Source organism: Epinephelus lanceolatus, chromosome 1 (genome assembly GCF_041903045.1).
Source record: "Epinephelus lanceolatus isolate andai-2023 chromosome 1, ASM4190304v1, whole genome shotgun sequence".
Classification (NCBI taxonomy): Eukaryota; Metazoa; Chordata; class Actinopteri; order Perciformes; family Serranidae; genus Epinephelus; species Epinephelus lanceolatus.
Window position 1 is genome coordinate 24,408,095 of NC_135734.1, and position 10,944 is coordinate 24,419,038.

At 41.0% G+C, this 10,944-nt stretch overlaps 1 protein-coding gene across 2 annotated transcripts; it reads right to left on the minus strand.

Moving 5' to 3' along the window:
* Positions 1-181: 181 nt before the first annotated feature.
* apof (apolipoprotein F) lies at positions 182-4,594 on the minus strand. Of its 2 annotated transcripts, none has more exons than XM_033625561.2 (2): positions 4,385-4,594; positions 182-3,693 (listed from the first exon to the last, which is right to left on the minus strand). In XM_033625561.2, the coding sequence occupies exon 2, from the start codon at positions 3,658-3,660 to the stop codon at positions 2,338-2,340; it is 1,323 nt and encodes a 440-aa protein (XP_033481452.1). In that variant the 5' UTR covers positions 3,661-3,693; positions 4,385-4,594; the 3' UTR covers positions 182-2,337. The 2 variants fall into 2 exon arrangements, with proteins under 2 accessions (XP_033481452.1, XP_033481453.1); XM_033625562.2 differs by having other exon boundaries at positions 182-3,690; positions 4,385-4,591.
* Between the last annotated feature and the right edge of the window lie 6,350 nt (positions 4,595-10,944).

Here is a 10,944-nt window from a genome sequence, read left to right on the forward strand (position 1 = left end):
TACTCTATTCACCCCTAACCTATTCACCTTCAACCTATCTGGTGTAGGAAAGTATAGTATTATACGCTCAAAAATATTTTCATGTGCACACTTTTCAGTTGCCTACTGTTTAATTTACCATAAAACTGTTTAACTACAATACGAGTGTGTGCAAAACTACCACACGGAGAGTCACTGTATGCACACTTACTGATTTAATATACAATTTACTGACATTTAAAGAAAAAACATAACACACGAAACAACAAAATTGAGTTCTGTCCCTGCAATTAACACAAGAGGTGGGAATGTGACTCTGACCTGACAAAACATTTTCATCAAAGGGATAAAAACACACCAGAAAAGTGATGAAGGACAGTGACAGGAAGAAAATACACTGTACGGAGAGCAACGTGAAAGTCGTGAGGGATTGAAGTTTTCATTTCCTGAGACCAGTTCTTCAAAAGTTGCTGATGATACATTGTTCAACTGTTTTACAGTTTTTCTCAATCGCTTTGGTGCATTTCTCTCATCACTATTAACATTTGCACAAGAGTTAGTGCATTTCTCAAAACAATTAGTGCAAACTGCAAAACCTAGTTGATAACCTGCAAAACTGTGTCATTTGCTCAAAATGGATAGTTCATTCCTCAAAAGCAAGTATTCATGTCAGTGAAAGTGTCATCAAAATGAAAAGTCCTGACGCCATTGTTTATGAACAGGAGAATCAAATGGCTTTGTCATGTTTTCATTATGACAGTTTACTCTGTAAGTGTTTTCCAATGCAAAAAAGTCAGATCTTTGTGACACTACCTGAAAATACTCAAGACAGCACTATACACTATTTGCACAGCCATTTGAAAACTACAGTAAAGTTACACATTACTGTATTTAGTGAGGTAACTGAGTATACAAGACACTAAATACGTATGTTTCACATTTTTACTGCAATTCTAATTTGTTCACAGCATTGTGCAAAAGAAAAATACACACTTACTTATTACTTGCGTATGACACAATGACAGTAGTGCAGATTGTTTAGTGCTGAATTACTGTCCAATATACACATCTGTTCTCCCGACAAAATGTTTAAATAATTGGATTTACAGTGGTTCTCCCAACATTTGGCTGCACCCTTTGACCAGCCTCAGCCACTGTGAGGCCGTGATTGACAACATGGTCCACAATTGTAGCCCTAATTTCATCAGGAGTCTGCCCATATACTTGGCCTCTTCCCCTGTTTTGTCCCCTTCCCCTTCCCCCCCGCATCCTCACCCCTCTTCCATGACGTTGACCTTCCATTTCTGTGTCACAGTATTGTAGAAATGGTACACACTATGTCCTGCTCGGTTCATATATGTTTGCCAAGTGAAGGTTCGTGGGATTCATCTTTGAGTGATTGTGGAGAAGTGGCTTATCACTGGTTACAATTAATACTTCACACACTCCTCCTCATCAGTGAAAGCTGAGGTTCACCTGAGAGAAATTGTTCAATTTAGGAGACATTTTCAGAAAAAAAGATAAAGAAATGTATAAAATTTGCTTGACAGATTTTGACAATTAGCTTAACATTTTTGTATGTAATGACTCAAGCAATGAAATGAGGACTATTAGTTTTATAGGGAATGACTATTCAGCATTCATAAGTATAGTTCATTTTGACTGATATGACATAAGCAAATGATAATGTTATAAAACAGCAGAGAATTGTATGAAAGCAATTGATGCATGTCCAAAAGCATTTGCAGTTTGTTGGAAGGAATGAGAAACTGCTATTATGATGTGCACAAACGACTAAATGTTGTGGAGGTTGAACTAACAGTTTTGAGAATTTTAATTCTGATCAGAGAAATGCACTAAAGCAACTGAGAAAAACTGTAACCAGTATACACAAAAAGACCTGTTTTTCTACAAGCAAAAAGGTCCAAAGCTTACTTTGAGATCTTAGATAGAGATTGATAGATCGATAGATAGATAGTTATTATTATTAGTTATACATTTTAGAAAGATAAACTGATTCACATAATTTACAGACTAATTAAAAAATAACAAATCATCTTCATTAAAGAATAATTATTGTGTCAAACTGTGTAAAGTGAAGTCTGTGTGCGCAGTCACACAAACAATAAAAGCTTTTTCCCCTTTCAAAACATGATTCTGATAAGTAATACAAAAATGTGTCATCTTGTTTTTCCCAAATAATCTAGATTATATAAAGTCTGGTAAACCAGTATGTTACTCTTCAACCATGTCAGTTAACAAACATTGATCTTGTGTCATTGTTTAAAAAATAAAAGTATAAACTAATCTTAACATTTATTGCTAAAGCTTCACAGGTTGCTTTATTGATCCTTCAGTCTACTGGATGGTGATGATGCCCTCCTCCCAGCTGAACTGGTTCACCAGCACATCGTCTTCCTCCTTCATGGAGTTGAGCAGATACTTGACACCGGCTTTCACGCCAGTCTTCACCCCTGCACCCAGGGCGTAGCCTGCCACCCCAGCAGTCCCCCCGGTGGCGACCATGAGAGCATCCGTGCCGAGGTCAACCGCACTGAGGATGGCTCTCTCCTTGGCTGTTTCCGAGCAGTTGACTGAGGCGTAGTACACAGCTGTGCCAAGGTTATACAGGGTGCTGACTGCAGGGATCCACTCCACCACGTTGTACACACGCTCCTCGCTTTTGTTGATGCAGGTCCTCTGGGGGCTTCGCTTCATCCGCTGACCTGAAGCAGCTGGGGTGAAACTGTCCTCCTCTGCACTACACTGACGGATCCAGCATTCAGACAGTGTGGATTCAGAGGGCAGGACACGACTGCCTTTCTTCAGCACTGCCTGGTACTTCCCAGGTTTGAGCAGTCCACTGCTGGTCACACCAGCACACAGAGCTCCCAGTCTCTCACAGGCGCTCACAGCCTCCTTGAGATCATCTCTGGCTCCCTCCACAGCTGTTCCTGCCAGCGTGGTCCCACTCACCCTGCTCCAACCCTCACAGTGCCCTTCCTGCTTGGGGGAACCTTCTCCCCCCATGGCCAGCTGCTGGATGTTAAACATCACAGCCTCTATTTGGCGCCCTGCTTGATCCCTCCCTGAAGGTGATGCTGCTGATGCAGGTGTAGGTGGGGACTTGTTCATCCTCCTCTCTATCAGACCCTCCACCTCCATCAGGAGCTCCTCCGTATCCGCCACTCCTAGCAGGTCGTACAGCTTGAGCACCAGGGTCTGTGCCTCCTGTGGGCAGCCCGCCACCACCAACACGGGCACTAAAGAGAGACCCAGCAGCTCCTGGGGGAACATGGAGGATGACGGGTCATCCAGAGTGCTGGCAGCCAGCAGCTCCTCACAGCTGATGTTCCCCTGAATGTGGAGATGATCATGAATCTGCCCCGGAAGCTTCGCCCTGAGATCTGATATTATATTTTTGGCAGATCGATTTCTCTCATCTTCCTGTGCAACCACTGATGCAGGATCAGGCTTTTCTGCAGACGGGATGCCGAGCTGGAGTTGGGATCCGAGGAGAGACAGTGGATCCTGTCTGGCTGTCTCCTCTCCCTCTTCACTGAAGTCAGCTCCTGGAAGCAGAGTGTTTCTCAGCGCCAGAGGAGGTGGCACCCTGCACAGAGCCTGTTCATTCAGCAGGAGCTGGATCACAATCAGCCACTTCAGCTTGGAGGACATCATTCCACTCTTGTTAGAGCCTTTTTACCAAAGCTACTACATTAAACACAGGGAGGGAAAGAAGAAGAAAAGCAACGCATGAGAAATGTGTCTTTTTAATGTGCATACTGTTAATCCTGCAGGCGAATTTGTTTATCTTTAGCTCTCACACAGAGATTTGGCTAGAGACAGTTTCGTGGCTGCACCTGTTTCACTGCAGAAAAAAAATTAAATGACTCATTGCTCTTATCTTGCAATGTTTCTAGTGTTGCAATTAGTCATAAGTCTGTATTTTCTGATTTCAGAATTTTGATCCAGTCTGCCTACAAAAGAAAAACCCAATGTTGAGTAAAATAAGCTTATAACATGAGAAGATATTTTACAAATCTTGAACAGGAACATAATGAAAAGCAGAGTTTGACCCTCTGTGACCTTAGTACTGAGTGAAATTATTACAGTGTCAAGATTTTCACATCAGAGGAATGCAGCTGTCAAATATTTCAGTAGAAAAACACTGGTTCACATTACAAACATACACACACAAAAAAAATCTAGATTTTAAAAATGTTTAGAAATGTTTCTAGCAATGCAAGAAAGAGCAACACATCCCAACACGGAGCCTCCACACTGAGCTTTTCCTCTTTTTCCTGCACTGACTACAACTAAAAATAGAAACATTGTTCCACCCACAACTTCCTAATTTCATTGCATCTTCTGATCCTGTTGCAGCTATGTGTCCAGCACCTACCTTAGCAACAATCGGATGTGGAGTCCAGAGTGTAGCAGTGCGACCAAAATGGCTTCAGCGTGTAGGATGCTTTTTGTTTTCCTTGTTTCTCTTTTTTTATCCTGAAAACATGCATAGCAATCTTCTTTCTCTTTGCCTCCAATGAGAATCTCCTTCTTTACACATGACATCCCACAGCCCTCCCTCTGTCTCATCTGTCTTTCAGCTCCCTCTTCTCTTTGGCCTCATTGCTCAACAGGGAGATCGGGGCTTGAATATTGATTCACGTGGGGAAAGTCCATGTGTTCTAAAGCAGTTTTGTTTGTCTGCCCTGCTATCCTCTCATCCCTCCCCCGTCCCTCTGCTCCCTCTCTCTCTCAGTCGGCAGGTTTTTGTTTCTGACCCAAATACTTGAAAGAAATCTCCCCTCATGCCGTGAGCAAGTTTATCTCTTACACAGTCAAGACACAAGAGGAAAACAGGGGGCTATCTGAGGTAAAGACTGAACTCAGGCACAAAAATAGAACTTGAGTTACAGAAAAAACTGCACTTCATAATGGATTTATCTTTGTTACTGCCAACCTGCCCAATATGCATGCATTTCATTTATTTTTTACATCTAAAAACATCACTTCCCTTTACTAACTTGCTTTAGAAAAGGCCTTCTTTTATTCTCTGAAGCCCCATTCACTCACACTATAGAAACTGTTGGTAAAAGTCCATCTCTCTGGCAATCAGAGCACCCACAATAACATGACTCTGCCCTGGAGCAGGCCATTGCTGTCCCATGAAAACCATGTTTGAACACAAAAAGGACAGAAAACATAAAGTTTGCATAAACTATAACAAAACACAGCCCTTTTCCAAATTTGTGACCGTGCATGTTTCAGAAAATTCAACTTTTTTAAAAAAGTAACTCAAGAAGTAAGAAAAGTTTATATATTGAAACATTTTATCTTCCAGTTTATTGGGAAAAAAAACATTGCAACAAAATTGGAGATGCAGGGTTTTCACTGGATAGCAGGGATACATCGGTGTCAGTTTGAAATGTGACCATAGACTCCCTACGATGATGGATTTAAAATCCAGACCAAACCATTTAACACTCAAGAGAATGCAGAAGTTGAAGTGTTTTATTAAAAAAAAAACATAAAATAAAAAAACAGTCAGTGTGCAACAGTGTATTTTTTTCCATTGAGCACATATGCCATAAAATAAAATGAAATAAAATAAAATAAAATATGCATGATCATCTCTATACAATTTCTCAAGCAGCATGCATGCTTCTTTCTGACCACTATTTAGACAAATTTCACCATGCTCCTCTCCCCACTTCAATTGCACTCCCTCCCTTTCACGCCCTTTCTACTTTCTCTATCTCTACACACACAACTCTGTAATTGTGGCATAAGGCATTCCCAGGCCCCCCTAAAAAACTCAACTATCACAACCAAATACCTAACCCCAACCCTTACACTAACCTGAACATTAAAGGTGTTCTTGATAACATCAGTCTCTAGATGTCACACTCCCCCCTTTCACCTTCCTTTAACATCACCACACTAATGTTACTCAGAGTGGTTGCCAGTTTGTTGCACAACACAACCTGCATATTTCATGGTTGAGTGGAGAGACTCAGTCATGGCAAGTAATAAATTCAGTTTACAGCATGTAGAAGCTTAGAGTTACTTCGTGCGGTTGTGTTTCAAGAATCATGTAACATAATCTAATGTTATGGTAACTTTATGGCTAGTTGGCTTTAGGTTGACAGGCATAACATGACAATATTCTGTTACGGGTCATGTAAACAGTGTATTCTGTTTGAATATTTATGACTTTTACATATAATATATAATCATTTTTCTCATTGTATTATTTGCTGATGAAGACGTGGGATGTGCTGATGTTATCTTTGGTTTTGGGATCATTCTTTGGACATGTGTACAGCACATTCAGAATATGTGTCTCAGCTGGGTTTTAAGCGCAGTTTGCAACACATGGCCTCTTGCTCATCTAAGGTCAGCTGTCTGCGCCCTCATGGATGCATTACACACCAACCAACTCGCCAACAGTTTGCAAGGCTGGTGTAGAGACGCATGTCCATAAGAAAAGCCCACATATCTGTTCAGAGGGAGAAACACACCTTCTTTTAAACATTATGAAAGACTTGAATAGTTGGACAGTTGGATAGTTCTTTTGGATATGTGCAAATAATGCAACACCGACCTTTTCAAGCAGGTGGTTGAAGCAGGGCTGCCGCTAAGGGCACGCGCAGCACGCACTGTACCAGCAGCTGCCCTGGCTCAAAGGAATGAGAAAGGGAGGCTGTGCTGACACGGTCAAACAAGTTCACCAACACTGGAAAACTTTTGTCAGAGCACGTTAATTGGAGTAAGCAGAGCTGCATGAGAATGGCAGTATTGGTGGAATATTCATTTTTCACTGGATATGTAAATAACTCAGTAGGAATATTGTTTTTTTGGAATAAGGGCAAAAAACAGAATAATTTGTGCATGTAAACATAACCACTGGGAGAAAGGGACAGCTCTCTTCCAATAGAGGCCAAAGGAAATATCAGTGGATGTAACAGTCCTTGTTTTCCAAAAATGTCCTCACTCTCCAGGCCTAAAACTCAAATTGGTTCTCACAAAGCCAGACGTACATGTACACTCCCTCCCTCTCTCTTTCTCTCTTCGCGCAATAAAATGTCTTTATTCTGAGAGAGCACTCCAGAGCTTTCTCCCCTCCTTTCTAAAAACAAAAGGCTCATTCAAGAACAAATGGTCCTCTGTGGACAAAAAGAAACATTGTGGCACAAAAAGAGTTAACTTAGTCAAAGTTATCACCTATGAGTGTTTACCCCTGCATTATCAGGGTGCTTTTAAAACTGTGGCTCATGAAGGTGACCCTCACAAACCTCCACATAGTGCTGTAGTTTGAGTTGAGTGAGATATGTATAACCATTGATATGTACCGTATATATGAATACAAAGTTTCAGGAGAGCGTCTTAAAATGATTTATGCAGTCATATCACCCATAAATCATCATATCAACCTGTATACTGTATAAATTCTAAGTGAGTACTTGATAAGCTTGTCCTGCTGTCATCCTAGTATATGTTTTTAAGGATAAGATAAGGCAAGTTTAGCTGTGTAGTGCCTCTCAACAATAAAACACTTCAAAGAGCTTTACATAAGACATAAAAAGCATTAAGACAAGATATAAATATACAAGATAAAAGAGTGAAATTAAATACAGGATAAAAAATAAGCCAAAGTTGAATGAAACAGATAAAAGAGGCGACTCGAAGATACAGTTCACCCTCGCCGTGGTACAGGATATGAATACCAACCAAACTAAATATTATCATAATTCAATATTGGCACGAGAAACATGAGAAATGAATAAATAAACAAATAAATAAAAGATAGACATGGGAAATGTCCAGGACATAGACTATTTTTCCCCCTAGTAATCTCACATTATCATAATTTGAATGTGCCACTGATTGATATTGTATTGACGATGATGACCTGAAGATGCTTTGACATTCAGGGAGACATGCCACGTTGATGAAATAGTTTCCATATCTCCACATATGGTCTTTTTGAATGGTATCATGAAGCTTGTATCTGCAAAAGCGTAAATAAAAACACAAAACTTCCAAATGTTTAAATTTAAAGGCCCAGTGTGTGGGATTTAGTGGCACCTAGTGGTAAGAATTACAGATAGCAACCAACAAACCTGAAAAATCTGAAAATGCAATAGCCCTATCTAGAGCCACTCCTTGGTTTGTCCTTACTGGGCCACTGTAGAAACAACATGGCGGACTCCATGGAAGAGGACCTTTAATAAAATACAGCAACAAATGGGGAGAGTTTCAGGCGCGTATTATTCCAGATATGTGGTGTATAAAACCTGAACGCTGCTCCTCCATGTTTGGTTGTGACTCAGTAAGCAGACTTGTCCCACATGACCTGAGACAAGGATGTCTAAACTTTTCTGAATGGGTGCCATCTGCCCCTCGCATCATATGGATTAGTAAAAAGAGAAAAATCACATACAAATGAGATAAATGTAACTGTTTCATCTTTCCATGATAAATTATTCAACTTTCCACCACTTATGAAAGTAGAGGCCATCTGTTTATGAAAACACATTAGTCTTGCTTGTGTAGTTCCTGTTTCGTGCATGTCTGCAAACTGTATGATAGTCTTACCATCATGAGTGATTTTGCTTGATTAACCAACATTGTGTGGTGGGCCACATACAGGATATTTTGAAATACAATCCACAGGTCGTCTAAATTTAGTATGCAGGCCAGACTTTGGACGTGGCTGATCTGAGGCATCTGGTGAGGTCATAACAGAGCATCAGATCAATGTATTTTGGCCCTAGACTATTCAGTTGTTGTTTTTTTAAATAGTGTGTGTCCTGCGGTTTTGTTCCAGTTTGCCCTCCGAAAGTTTCACACAGATGAAGGAAGAGAGAGGCCTGAGTCTGACCATGCAATTGATATGAGGGTGTGGTGTAGAATATACATGCGTCATGAATCACCTCATTCTCATTAAATCTAATGACATCATAAGTGACGAGTGCAACCCATTAAATAAACCTAGTTTTTGCTCACATATGCGTCAAGAACATCGCCCGCCTCCGTCCAGCCCCCACCTCCTCAGCTGCAACTGCGCCTTCATCACCTCCCGTCTGGACTACTGCAACAATCTACTCTATGGCTCATCTTCAAAAACCAAACCCAGTAAGCTCCAGGATATTCATAACTCTGCTGCTCGGCTACTCACTCACTCTCGCACCCGTGACCACATCACCCCCATTCTCCATAAGCTCCACTGGCTCCCCTTCCCCCAGAGAATCCACCTCAAAGTCCTCCTCATAACATATAAACCCCTTAATAACCAGGCCCCACCCTACCTGTCTGAGCTCCTCCATCATCACACCTGTTCAAGGCTGCTTTCAGTCACTGACAGTTTATTCTCCTCATCCCTTATTTGTTCTCTTGCTTGTCTGTTTGTTTTTTGTCCCTGAATTTGTAAAGCATCTTTGAGTGCCGTGAAAAGCGCTATGTAAATATAATGTATAATTATTATCATTATTATGAGCACAAACATGGGTGTGAATGGACCCACACAAACACATACACCCATTTAAAAGGAAAAGGTGTGTAGCCTACTTGCAGAAATGATTCATGACATGACTGTAAATTAGCCTAATTATGAAACTGCAGGACAAACAAGACCAGAGAGGAAAAGTAGAGGGAACAGAGACTGAAAAGAAAAAAAATCACTTGAGTCAAAGTTGGAAAAAGTGTCACACCATTCTTTTTATTCACTATTCACGAGCTCCCTCCGGATGTCTGAGCTCCTTACCCTGTCTCTAAGTCTTTGACAGGACCACTGGATGTCCACTGTTAGTTACTGAGTTGAAAACTTTACCTAAATTTGTTCACTTCTTGGTCAGTCCAAAATGAGAGAGGAATTAAAGGAAATCCAGACTCCAAACAAGGAGACTCCTCTTTTTCCTATAATTCTGTTGGGCAGGGGATGCCGCTCCTCCACTGTCCCCTGCTGGAGATGAGGGTTGTGATCTAACGGGGAAAGGAGGCCTGATGGCAGCTGGCTTCAGCTTTAGCTCTGAAGAAACAAAGTTAAAATCATTATGATCATTAAACCGAAGCAAAGTGACACACTGTGTAGTGCCTCCAGGATAAATGCAGAGCTGTTAGTTAATATTGTCTTCTCATCTGTTTCATTTAAGGAGCCTGGATAAAAGCCTTCTGGATTTTCATTAATTAACAGTCTGACAACTGGCAGGTGTGTGATCCTTAAAGTACACAGGTTTACACTATCAGTCCTGTAGGGAACGGAGTAGAATACTTGTTAGTAGATAAGAATAACTCATCAGAGTCCATCAAAAATCATCAGGACGTGTTGATTTAAGATGGCTGCTCCACACACAGCTGTGGTTTGATTAACCGCCAGGGAGATTTAGCTCACTGGATTCGAGTCATGATCACACCTACAATCCCAGTGCAATTATCATGTCTTAGTCTGTAGTGAAAGTTCACTCTTGAACTTGGAAACACTAGTTGTGAGGCACTGAGGGGCAGCAGGGGTGTCAAACTCATTTTAGTTCACGGGCCACATACAAGTGAGCTGGACCAGTAACACCACTGCATATAACCTACACACAACATCTCTGAATTTTTCCTTTCTTTTAGTTTAAAGAAGGACAAAATTTACAAAACAGATGATGATCAGTCTGAAATGTTTTAAGAAACATTCCCACATTCAGTCAGTCAGTCAGTCAGTCTGCTTCTCACTATCAGTACATGTGCATTTCCATAAATCTCCACTCCTGTGTAGTAATGGTGCTGGCACGCTGCCATCGCCACACCAAACTGATGTGGGAGCAATTGAGGAAGTAGATTAAGTCATCCCCTGCATTACAAATCATTAACAAATCTAATGTTTTGTCAGTGTCTTATAGCAACAGGGTTCCACCAATATTGATTTAAGAAATAAATCTGACACAGATTCTTTTGTCCCGAAGCTGCTGGCTG

Bases quoted from the DNA above. Each gene is read 5' to 3' on its own strand.
- apof (XM_033625561.2), bottom strand. From the start codon at position 3,660: ATGATGTCCTCCAAGCTGAAGTGGCTGATTGTGATCCAGCTCCTGCTG.